Source organism: Larimichthys crocea, chromosome X, assembly GCF_000972845.2.
Source record: "Larimichthys crocea isolate SSNF chromosome X, L_crocea_2.0, whole genome shotgun sequence".
NCBI classification, from domain to species: domain Eukaryota; kingdom Metazoa; phylum Chordata; class Actinopteri; family Sciaenidae; genus Larimichthys; species Larimichthys crocea.
Genome location: NC_040020.1, coordinates 1,151,169 through 1,164,195, shown reverse-complemented (window position 1 = coordinate 1,164,195; position 13,027 = coordinate 1,151,169). Strand labels below are relative to the sequence as shown.

Below are 13,027 nucleotides of genomic sequence, written 5' to 3'. Positions count from 1 at the left end.
ACACACACACACACAAGAACACACACACGCCTGCGCAAACATTCACAGCCGCACACACATACACACACATACACACAAGTACACACACACACACACACACACACACACACACACACACACACACACACACACACTGTCTCCTGCTTGCTCTTTCTCCCCTCCCTCTCTCCGTCTCTCTGTCTGTCTCTCTGTCTGTCTCTCTCTCACACACACACACACAAACAGAGACACACACAAACACACACAGACAGACACACACTAACACACACACACACACACTCTCTCTTTCCTGCCCTCTCTCCCCTTCTCTTTTTTCATCTCTCTGTCTCTCTCAGACACACATACACCCACATGCGCACGAATGCGCAAGCACACACACACACACGGACACAAGCACACACACACACACACACACACACACAGACACAAGCACACACAGAGCAACACACAAACACACACACACACACACACACACATTTTCTCTCTCCGTCTCTTTCTCTCTCTCTCCCTGTAACACACGCATATTTTCTCTCTTGCTCGCTGCACACACTCTCTCTCACTCTCACACACACACAAACAAACACACACACACACACACACACACCTCCCCCCTCTTCCACAGGCATCCTGGCTGCCACTCCTTCCCTAACAACCACACACACACACACACATACACACAGACACACACACATGCACATATACATAAACACATATAAACAGGCATGCACCACATGCACATATACATAAACACATATAAACAGGCATGCACGAACACACGCACCCTTTTAAACACACACTCCACCCCTTTCGTTCAAACACACATCCTGTCTTTTCTCACAGTTTAACACACACACACACACACACACAAACACACACACACACAGACAGACACACAATCTCACTCCTAATATTCAAACACACATTTTTCCTCACATCATTTTTTCCAAACAGTCAATGTGTTTTGAAGTCACACGGAGACAAGAGACGACTCAAATTAAAGCCAAGATCAATTTATTTCAACCCACTCACAGTCAATAATAAATACGTTTTTACACCAAAAGTTTCAGACAAACATAAAACACAGTCCAACGCTCATGTGTCACATTCACAACTCGACTGATACTCTCCCCATGAAAATACATTTCATATTTGTGTACGTTCATGATAGGTAACAGTCTGTCCTCGAATAAAAGCTGTGAAGTAAAGAGTAAGAAACGCGTGTTATACGTTAAAATCAAACTGAGGCTCCAGTTCTGCCCTTGCAAACATAAAATAACGTCTAAATCCTCTCCTGCTTTTACATGTTGGTGTAAAAAGCGACCGAATCCTGTCGCAAGACAAAAATTTTTGTATCAATTTTTCTTCCACATCGACTCAACTCTGAACGAAAGCCACTGAAGGCAAAGTCAAGATTACAGTGTTCTTACATGTGAGAGTTTTGAGTATAGTGTGCACACCAATCACAAGAGAGTCGAGAACGAAGCTCAGAGCGGCGAGCTTTGATCACAGAGGACGTTTTGAAGCAGCAGATTTGACCCGGTACAGAGATGTCTGCTACTGGCTGGACGTCGGTCCAAAGAAATTAGAGAACTGTCTCTCCACACTGATAACGACAACTGGTTAGCAGCAGCAGGCTAAAGTAAACCCAATTAAAGGGGGTCTGCAGAAAATTAACTTAAAGGTCCAGTGTGTCAGATGTATAGGGACCTCAAACCCAGAAAGGACAAAATAAACGAAGGCTCTGTCTAGGGCCTTTCACTTTTTTCCAAACATTTGGAAAACGACGGTGAGGCAATCAGCAAATATACCACTAGATGTCTCTAAATCCTACACACTGAACCTTTAAGTCAAAATCTTGGACCATTAGTTGAACAAAACTGACAAATTAATCGTCAACTTGGGCTCTGGGAAATTACATTTCATAGCTAGAACAATCAATCAATGAATCAATTAATAAAGAAAGGATTAAAAGAGCTGTTAATTGCAGCTCTTGCATGTCGTCTATCGCATCCCAGATGCCAAATATCAAGCGGCCGTTGCTTGCAGCAAGGCAGATTTAACTTGAGATCTTTGGACCACAGAGATGTGGAGAAATACAGAAGTTATTTGTAAGCCCAGAGATTAAATCTAACCTCGGCGTCTCGTCTCTTGACAGTCGTTGTGCAGATAAAGCCACGTTAGCAGGACGGGGGATTATTGCTGCTCGACCATAAACTCCAGAACATAAACAACAACGACGACAGTCCAGACACTTGGTTGATAAATCATAAATTCTCCATGGTAAAAAAAATAAAAATCCCACCACTGTCCCCAACTTGTGTGGCCGTTTCTTCCAGTATGATCGCCGCTTATAGACAGATGCGATGGTAACCCAATCCTCTCTTTGTGCTTTGACCCGTTCGTCTACGGCTAACTCTCTCTCTGCACCAGAGGTCAAAAGAAAGGGCACCTAGTGGAGGAACAAGCTACACACACACACACAGTAAACAAGTACCAAAAAATACTTGGACAAATAATCAATGAGAGCACAAACAAACACTTTGTCTGCTGGGAATGTAACCACTATGCCGCGCTTCCTGTAATCAGCAGGAGTCCCGTGTAGGTCAATCCACGACTGACAAATGATATGCGTGGCACATACAGAAGATCGGAGGGCTATAATATGAAGCCACTGGAACCTGCGACAACTCAGACGTCCCATAAAGCTTAATGCAGAGGCTCTGAAGCTGCATTCAGACCAACAATAGCACTGTGTGCAGCCTCATTCATGCATTGGCCCAGTAGTCCCATTACTGGTGTGGAACACGTTGCACCAGGTAAGTGCAACTATATTTACCTTGCAATTGTCATAACGGAGAATAAAATAACTTCTTCCAGTAACACGCTGCCACACACCATTACCATGTGATGTTTTTGTGTCCGATCAGCCTTTAAACTCACTTCCAGCTTCATACTTCACCGTCTCCTGTAGCAACACACCTGCGTGTGTTATTTCTGGTCAAACCCGGCCTAACCTCTGTAGTCTCTGACCACACCTGGTCTGCGGCCAAACCAGACCAGCAAATCAAAACAGAGAAGACCAGAAAAAGATTAATGCTCATCATCAGAGGAGATGAAAAAGAGCACGAGAAGAGATAATACATCCTCGATCCATACGCAGAAGAGCGAATACAATACATGCAGCGCTTTTACGGTACATCACATTGAAAGTGCTGCACACAGAAGCGCTATTAGAGATTTTGGAGGATGTATTTTCATTTTTCATTTAGTGCACAACAGATGGAGTGAATTACTTTTTTTTTTTTTTTTGCACAGTAGCTCCTACTTTCTTAGGGTCTTTGAAATTAATCATTCCAGATCAAACTACCAAAAGGTATTTATGTTGCCTTCCAGCAACAACATTCAGTTTTCAGAAGCCTGAAAACAGTTTGGAGTACCCTGTGTCTCCCACGTCTCCCACAGTTTATACTCCCAGTGCACCTACCAACAGCTTATCAACCTACAAATACGAAATACAGCATGTAACAGAGCAAATATGAGCTAATCCGAAGCTTCGAATGGAATAAAGTTATGTATATTAAAGTAGACCTCTTTCAAAGTCCCCTTTCTGCTTCATCCTCTATGTTATCGCAGATCTTATTGGTTATTTAGACAGCGTCTTCAACGTGTAGGATCCCATTTACAGTTTTCTTTTTCTTACCCCAAAGCTTCATGCATCATTAATAAGTCTGTGACCAACGCTAATTTAATTAGTAACACAGCCCAGTTTAGGCAGACATAGTTACATCTACAGCAAGTTAATTTCCTGACAACATGCTGATTGACCGTTGAATGGATAAAGGACTTTCAACTGACTGAACCGAGACACATGTTTCAATGTCTTGTCATGGTTTGAAGTAAAAAAAAAAAAAAATGCAGTTTTTCAGTTATTTTGAACATTAAAATCCAGATCAGTTGACAAATAAGAAATATGATCCCATAAGTTTGCATTAATTCTCCCACTATGTTTACACCTGTGCCCACTTGTTTGTCCATCAGTTTGGACTATTGATGTTACACCTACACATGTGAAATGGTTTTACACGATTTGATTGTCAATAAAGTGCTCTGCAAACATAATAAAACTATAAGAACAGACGATATTTGACATTACCGAGGAAAATCAAGAAAGAAAACATCTGTGTAACGGCGCCATAAAAACACTAGAGGGTGCTGCCACACAGATCCCCAGATAATATCCTACGTGGAATGATTTATAGCCACCGTGTTCAAAACTACACATATGAGAGCTACAGTCCGGTGACGGCATGAATTCAAATGGCCTCATTTTTATCTGAATGTGCCCCTCGCCGACTGTTTCCTGCGTCAGCTGCAGTGGATCCCGGCAGTGTGTCTTAAATTATATCTTCGGCTGTGTCAAAGGAGCACACGCAGGAGGAAAAGCACGAATTTGATGTTAGCAGGTATAAAAAACTATTTAAAAAAAACCCCAAAGGAGCATCTTCATTTGCATTTTGAGTAGATGTTAATCATGTTATGTTTTCCTCAAAAGAAAGAAAGATCTTTGTTGGACTTCGTCTTACAAGGTCAACAATAAATATGTTAGACTTGTTCCAACAAATATTCTTGATAGACACGCTCATTGTCTCTTGCTCCCTCTCTGTCTCAGGCCTCTGTTTGTGTAAAGGGGGCTTCATACCCTAAAAATAACCCAACCCACTCGTCTCTCTCTCTCTCTCTCTCTGTCAGTAGGGATCTGTCTCTCTCTCAGCTGGCTATTTTCACTCATCTCTTTCTTTTGCTCTCCAGACATGTTCTCACATTAGCCCCTGTCTGAACATCTTCTCATCCTTCAGATCCCTTCACCCACGTCTTCCCCTCTCTCCTTAACTGTTTTTCTTTCTCATTAGTCCTCCTCTTCACCCACACATACACTTCTTCTCTCATCTCCGAGCGCTTCTCGTGGCCCTGGCTCGAACGGTCCTCGCTCGCTCCTTGGTTATCACCGTGGGCATTGCTTGCAAGGTGGTGATGGCCATCTTGGTCCAGTCGTTCACCTCTTTGAAGATCCGGTACACCCACACCTTCATCTCAAACACGGAGGTCGGACCGTCTAACTGCCAATAAGAAGGGGGAGAAATCACCAAGCTCTGCCTTAATTTCTATCCGGCATCATCATAACACCTCTGTCGACATCAAGCACCTACCTCCAATCCTTCCACGCTGGGAGACAGGACCGCCGTGCCGTCAACAGATTTGAGGAGTTCTCCGGTGTTGATCAAGAGAAGCGACAGTCTGTCCTTCACCAACTTCCTCTGGGTCTCATAATCAGCCTTCTTCACGCCACCCAGCTCCTCTTCCTCTTTGGCGATGGCTCTCTCCAGCAAGCTGCGACACTGTAGCAGAGCGGAGTGGAGGCGCCAGAGCTTGTCCCTGGATTCCAGCTGGGAGGAAGGAGGAGGGACGGACACCAGGCGGCCGTCCGATGCCAAAACATCTGGAGCGAAACTTTCCTTCTTTTGCTTGAGGAGGAGAGACAAACAAAGAAGTTATAAACTGGGAACAGAAGTTAGATTTGGGAAGGCATTTATGAGGAAAAGGGAGGAGGGATTGGAACGTGAACTGATAAGTGGAGGATTAAGGAATGCTTTCTATCAAGTACTAACCACACTGACGTCACGTTTGACAGCAATTTGGCACAACGTTGAAGGTAAATGTCTCCGAGGTTAAAGGGATTTTCTCAGAATGTGATAGGAAATTGCTCACAGAGCTTCAAAGAAATAAATCATACACAACTGTGGAAACGGTTTTCCTTTGAGGAGATTCCTTTGTGTTCAGGCCGGTTCCAGTAAGGATTTATTAAGTCAACAAATAAAAAGGTTAAAAAAACAGGCTGGTTCAAATAAGACAAAAGCACCGGAGAAGCAAGGAAGCTCCTGTACGTGCAACACATGCTGTACAACATCAAGCATTGAATATGAAACTATGAAGATATGAGGCAACCTTTCTGTAAGTCACACACACGTTTACACATGAAAAGAATAGTTCAACATTTTGAAAAATACATGAACTCACGTTCTTCTGCCAGGAGTTTGCTGAGAAGATCGACACCTCTCATGTCTGTATGATAAATATGAAGCTACAACCGACATGTGATTAACTTAGCTGAGCATAAAGACGGGAACACAGCTTTGAACCGCAAAATGACATTTTCATATACTCCACGTGTTTTTTTTTGCACAGATTACAGCAACGCTGTGAAACTTTTCTACCACAAATTACAGATTTTAAATCACGGATGGATGGATGGTGTCATCCCCACAATTCACCCCGTGCGTCTGTTTTCTGTCACCATGTCACACACCACCAACTATTTCGATGATTTTGGTGAAACTGATGATGTCCTCCGGCTGCTGTGCATCAACTCTCTGTGATTTACAGACTTTCCTGATGGACAGTGAAGTAAACTGCTGCCGCTGTTAGCTCAGTTTGTTAGCCGGGCTCAGAGTGTTAGTCCTTGTACCAGAATTGCTTTGGACCACAGAGAAGAGGAGGTTTTCAGGGCGCGGGGCGCAGGGGAATGTTAAAGGGGAGCGGAGCTGGTGTGTTGTGCTAGAACCGGAGCTAGGCAAGCGGGCAATGTAACTGGGGCTTAGCAGCCTCTGCCGATATAATGAAAGAGAGTGACCGAACAGAAGCCTCCGGACAAGAGTAAATGTGGGACTGACTTTTGTGAAATAAAAGGCTGAAAGACAGACGCCGAGCTGTCATATCATAAGTAATATCTTAACAAATACGTGTGATACTACACTCTGAAACTGGGGGATGCTAAATAACAAAAATACAGATTTCTTTGCAGTGCTGCCTTTCATTAACAGGACATGCCGTTTGATTGGTGAGCTTCAGAGAGGCTGATTTTGTTATCTCAGGACACACAGGCCTTCACTTTCCAGCTCTTTAAGCCAAGCTGCCAGGTCTCTTTGCGGGGCATGATAGTAGCTGGCATCAGCGTTAGTACTTGAGTGAGTTGCGAATCCCAGAGGCCTCCTTGTGACATTTTTTCAGAGGCGTTAATGTTGAACCCTGCGTGCAAAGTTAGTAGCGGTGTGACAGAGTGGCCTAATGTGACCTGCATGATCTGAGAGGCAGGGGGTACGTTTATGTTTTACTGCTCAGACTGCAGAGGAAATGTGACTCAGGCAATTAAGGATGCCCCGGGAAGCGATAGTGTAGGCTGAGAAAACATTCCCGTGGATCATTTTAAATTACGACAATGTGGTTAAGGTCTGAAAATGATTTAAGACGAATGTTCTAAATTAATGTTTTCCCACCCAACGAATAGGCAAGGGACAGGACGCCTGGAAGAAATAATACTCTGCCTGAAAAATATTCAATCTGCATCGAATTTTAGAAACAAATTCTTTCCAGCCAAGGAGAGGAAACAAAAGGGGTGAACAGATGTATGTACATTTCTGTATGACAAGCTAAGACATATCCAGTGTTTGCATCTTGCCTTTACTTGTATGATGCAAAAACAAAAGCATGCAGGAAGAGACAGTGATACGTCAGAGATGATCGAAGACGGATAGTAGAACGAAGGGTCAAATCCTGGACACCAAGCAGATAAAGTTAAATGCCAATGCCGCTCCCTTTTTACGCTTGGCGACACATGAAGGGAGCACAAAGCTGTGAAACTGGCAGGAAACCAGAAAGTTTTAATAACCGGCAGCTCTCACACCTATAGGCAAAGACACGCAGCCTTGTGGAGAAGAGATGAGGGCTTTGTGCCCAGGCAAACTGAGGTGTCTGTGCCAGAAGAAAACGCCCACCTCGGTCATTATAACTGAGTTCACCTCCTCCACTCTGCATTCTTACCCCCTGCTGACATAATTTCACTCTTTCACACACACACACACACACACACACACACACACACACACACCAGCCTCCTTCTTATCTCGCCTTTGCATGCATTCTTGTCCTCACACGCACACATCCTCGCATGCAACTCCTCGCAAAGTAACAGGCATGTATGCACAGAGGACGCTCATGACACACACAGAAAATCTATTAATTTTCCATTTAACCTTGGCCTATTTCTTACTCTCTCCCTTGCCCACACACACCACACTACACACACACACACACACACACATCTTCAGACTCATACTGTGATCTGTTGGCAGCTTGTAACCAGTGGAAAACTTTCCTCTACTCACATAAAGTTCCAGTAAAATGGAGCACTCATAGTGCAGCTGCTCAGCTATAGCAGCAGCCCGGGCCGCGGTGGTCCTGCTCAGGTCCGTGCCGGTCATATGTCGAGTCAGCCGGGCTGCCATTGGAGCTCCAAGCCGCTTCTACCGGGAAAGACGCGCACTTGGGTGCAGGAGCGCAACAGGCCGGCCCCCCCTTTAATATTTACGCCCGTGTTACGCCTGCCTCATCCCGACAACGCCACCGCTCCTGGCGCGCTCCAGCCGTGCGCTCCTCGTCTCTAAGGTTTCGGTAAAATGAGTTCCCCAGTTTGTCGGATCTAGTTTGCTCACTGTCGCTTGTGTTACACAGTTTGTGGCCAACTCTCCGCCCTCTCCCCCGAGAACCTGAAGCCTGGCAACGGGAGGATTTTTTTTAACGGGACGAGCGGAGGCGGAGAGTCTCTTAGGGGAGGAGGAGGAGGAGGAGGAGGAGGGAAGAGCTCCTTCACTTATTCATGAGGAGCTTATCTGATTTACTGGTAGTGACAAAACCAGTGATGGTCTAAATTTAAGCAGGATGCTGTGTGGATTAGTTCAGCCTGTTGCAGTGTGTGCATGTGTCCTTCTCATGCAAAACAACAAGTGCCTGTCTTTATCACTCAAGCAGGTCTACTGCATTATACTTGTATGACTCTTATGCCAATATTTCTGTTTTATTTATAAGATTATTATAAGATTTGATTATTACAGATGCAACTTCCTAAAAGTTTTTAAGTTCAGCAGCACCAAATGCTTAGACTTACAAAACACTGTAATATTCCATGGCAAAACTTTTATTTATATAACATTTTATAGGAATTTATACAGAATATAGTAGTATTTTATATTAGAGATTGTTAATTAATACAATAAATGGCAAAGCCTTTATTTATATAACATTTTAAGGTAACAATTGCACAATAAAACACTCCAATATTTAATGACAAACATTTATTTAAGTGCCTAAGTACTAATATCTTATTGTTAAAAAAGTTCAATGCTATTTTTTTACAGTAAAAGTCTGGCAAACACAGCTGCCAGTGGTAAAACACAATCATATTTCAAGCCAAAAAAACACATATTTATATAGAACAAAGTAGTATATTATATTAGACTTAATTTAACAGTAAAGCACTGCAATACTTCATGGCAAAACCTTTACTTTATATTGCATTTATATGATATTTTCATTTTTATTATATGGTAAAACAGAGAAAAAAAATTGTATTTACACGGTAAAGAATAGAGCATAAAACACCAGCCTTAACTGTGAAATCAGTAGTACTAATATCCATCTACTGTCATAGTAGAATTAGTTTTACTATATTTATTACAGTAAAACTTTGGCAACCACAGCTGTCATTTCTTTTGTTAATTTTTTTTACTGTAAAAACAAGTTGTTGTTGGTTTTTTATTGTGTATTAAAATATGGCAAAACCTCGACTCATGCAGCACTTTATTTTATACGGCATTCATAAGGTACTTTTATGTTAATTATATGGTAAAACAGTGTTTATTTTGATGGTGAAAAAACAAACACCAACCTTATCCAGGAAATCAACAGTACTGTGATATTAGAAAACCATATTTTACCAATGCTGCCAGTTAGACATATATAAATAAATAACATATTGTGGAGACTATCACTGGAGGCATTTTACTTGTCACAGAAGAAAAGCAACAGGTGTACCCACTGACCTTAATTAGACTGCCAGGAAGCCATGTCAGTGAGCCAACATGAACGGTGCCAGAGGCCTGTCATGGGCACACGTAAACATAAAGTGTCGCCGCTCTAACAGTTGGCTGTTAATTCTACCTGTGTTTGACAAGTCAGCATTCCTCTAAGGACAAAGGTCCTTACTTATTTTTTACCATTAAACATGTTTAAACAAAGTCTGATGAATTGAACAAGAGCAGGAAAAACCTGTACGGGATACCAGGGAAACACACGCACACAGAAAAAACAGGACATGACAAATTCATTTTAGGGACTGCTGCTTTGGTACAGTATCTATCAAAATGAAGCCAAGTAACAGGCAACATGTCGTGAAAGTAACTGGTTTAAAACATCAGATTAACACACAGGTGTTAATTTTAATAGATAAAAAGTCTAATTATAAGGTCATAAAAATGTAACAATTCATTTTATAAGGTTTACATGTCACTGAAAACATAATTATGTATATTATATACAATTTCTGCCAATAAATCACTCCAAAAGTTACACACTGAACCTTTAATTTGATGCTGCATATTATAAAAACACACTTGACTTGACTTACTCCAAATATCTTGAAATACAAGATACTTTTCTCAGAATGTTGTATGATGACTATGAGAATACTACAAAATGTTTGGACGGTTCACTAGTAAAAGGAGTCGGTGTGCTTTAGTGTAGCTTCTCCTTCCTCACATGAGGTGTATGCAAAAAGCATGAAAATGAGTAAGGCTCTGTCTACATGGCAGAAGACTCTCTCCATCTATAGATAAAAAAAGACTAATTTTAAGATAACAAATTCATTATACACTGATAAAAACATAGCCGTGCATATTATATTATATGTGTTCCATATTCTCACAATACACACTGGGCCGTCAAAAACATATATTTATAAAGGTTAAACTGATCTGACACGGTCAACACCTTTAAGAGTAGACATAAGACTTTCCTTTTTGATAGAGCTTATAGTTTAGGGCTGGCTTAGGTCATCCCTTAGTTATGCTGATACTTCTCTAACCTGTCTCTCTTGTACTATTGATTTATAATTATCTTTTCCTGCCAGCCTCAGTGAAAAACAGGCCAAATAAGGGAAGTGCAAAAAACAGGACACACACACACTTTATGAGTTAAAACATCTGCACCTCAGTATAATCCTAAAACACCTAGTCAGGCACGGTATTAGTTGAAGATGCAGTCACATCTCCCTTTACTGAAAACTCTCTTTTCCTCACTCGAATCGAGGGTCTAAGGACAGAGGACTCCCTGTACAGATTGTAAAACCCTCCGAGACAAAGGTACTTTGTGGCTTTGGGCTATACAAATAAAATCTGATTTGATTTCAGAATATGTAAACAAAAGCTGAAAAAAATGTGACCATTGTTGTGGAGAAATTGCTCAACTCAAAGGTCAATGGTGAGGTCAGGAAGGAAGAAAGTGTTCAGGAGCCTCTGATGTCTTATGCTGTAATATTTATTGACGCCTGGCCAAGGAGAATTAGAGACACTCTCAAAGTCGGTCTGACATTCTGCTGAACTCATGCTGCTGGTCAGACTTTAAACCCCAAGATAACACCACAAATACTACACGTCCAGAATTAGTCAAAGAGAATGTCTTTACCCGTGCAGGTGTTACACATCCTAGTCTGGAGACACAGATGTCTGTTTACGTTAATTGGATCGTTAACGGCCAGCTATCTATTATATCTAGGAAGGCAACCTTCAGTTTTCTTTTGACCCAGGTCACCACAGTGTTGAAATAGGCTGACACCTGCAAAGCCAAGCAACTACTACTGACCTCAAGGCCCACACATGACCCCGTGTAGCCTAAGGATATAAAAGTCCATAACATATATACACTCTGACACTAACACTATATGTTCAGAAGGTCACCCACTCACCTAGATCATGCACCATTTAGTGTGAATGCGGTCCCCATGAACGCCTGGACCAATGACAGTTCGGCAATTAAGTGCCTTAATTGAAGAAACCTTTTGCAGACTTCTTTTTTTCTAGTTCAGTTGGACTTACCACTCCTTTTTTTCCTTTTCATATTCTGTGTGTGTCCATAAGAAGTGAATACTGTATTCAGTTTCATTTTATCACGTATGGTGTTTCACTTCATCATCATATATGTCATTATTCGTACTTGTTTATTTCATATCATGTTGTTTTTATTCATTACTATTTCAGATGTTTAAAAATTTCACATTTGTTTAGGTACTTTTCTTATTGTCTTTGCAGTTACCACACACACACACACAAACCTACTGTTTCATTTCTCAAATAAACCATTCAGAAGAACAGAGAGTGTCACCATCATATCAATCGTTCTCACTGGACAAACTGTGGAGTTTTGATAAATCATTCATTTTAACAGAGGTCTCAAGTTTGGGGATTATACGCCAGCACCTCTTTTATACTATATATTAAATCACTACATATGTAAAACACAGAGTGTTACGGGAAATTTAAAGAAAAACACTTAAATAAGAAGGATCGGATTCAAAACATCAAAGCAAAGACATCAAGCAAAAACATGCATGTAGTCCATGATACGGAGCTAACAAACCTATTACGCCACTGTAAAATCCCTTTAATCCATAATTTCTGACAAAGGTTTGTACATTTGATCTCAGGACTGGAGTGAGGATTAGTCAAAGTGTATCAACCTTTGTCAGAAATTATGGATCAAAGAGATTTTACAGTAGAGTAAATATTGCACATAATGCCCTTTTCCAATTCAAAATAATGAACTTTGAGGCTGAATTGCTCAAAAATGATACAGTAAATATGCTTTATACTGAGTGAATGAACAGTCAGGATGGTCCTGAGATCAAAATCCTGAGGAAATGAATCCTGAATGGAAATTCACTGGAAATATAATAAAACTAAATAGTATTTCTTTCAAGAACAAATTAACAGCAATTAAAATAACATGGGCTTTCTAACAATATAAATAAAATAATAATTATACTAAATGGAAATTCTACTGGAATATTTGAAGGATATTAAATAAAGATTTACTTTCTTTGAAAAAACATGTCTACAAATTTATTCTAGGCTATTTATGCAAT

The 13,027-nt window shown here is 41.2% G+C and overlaps 1 protein-coding gene across 1 annotated transcript; it reads right to left on the bottom strand.

Annotated features, from left to right (window-relative positions):
• Positions 1 to 989: 989 nt before the first annotated feature.
• On the bottom strand, positions 990 to 8,623 carry cntf (ciliary neurotrophic factor). The gene is made up of 3 exons (XM_010736158.3): positions 8,220 to 8,623; positions 5,208 to 5,522; positions 990 to 5,117 (listed from the first exon to the last, which is right to left on the bottom strand). Exons 1-3 carry the CDS (start codon positions 8,337 to 8,339, stop codon positions 4,944 to 4,946), a joined length of 609 nt encoding a protein of 202 aa, XP_010734460.2. The 5' UTR covers positions 8,340 to 8,623; the 3' UTR covers positions 990 to 4,943.
• Between the last annotated feature and the right edge of the window lie 4,404 nt (positions 8,624 to 13,027).

Excerpts from the sequence above, each read along its gene's own strand:
- cntf (XM_010736158.3), bottom strand. The coding sequence starts at position 8,339 with ATGGCAGCCCGGCTGACTCGACATATGACCGGCACGGACCTGAGCAGG. Across the intron at positions 5,523-8,219 it reads CCATTTTACTGGAACTTTAT|CAAAAGAAGGAAAGTTTCGC; the intron begins GTGAGTAGAGGA and ends CTCCTCCTCAAG. Across the intron at positions 5,118-5,207 it reads CCAGCGTGGAAGGATTGGAG|TTAGACGGTCCGACCTCCGT; the intron begins GTAGGTGCTTGA and ends TCTTATTGGCAG.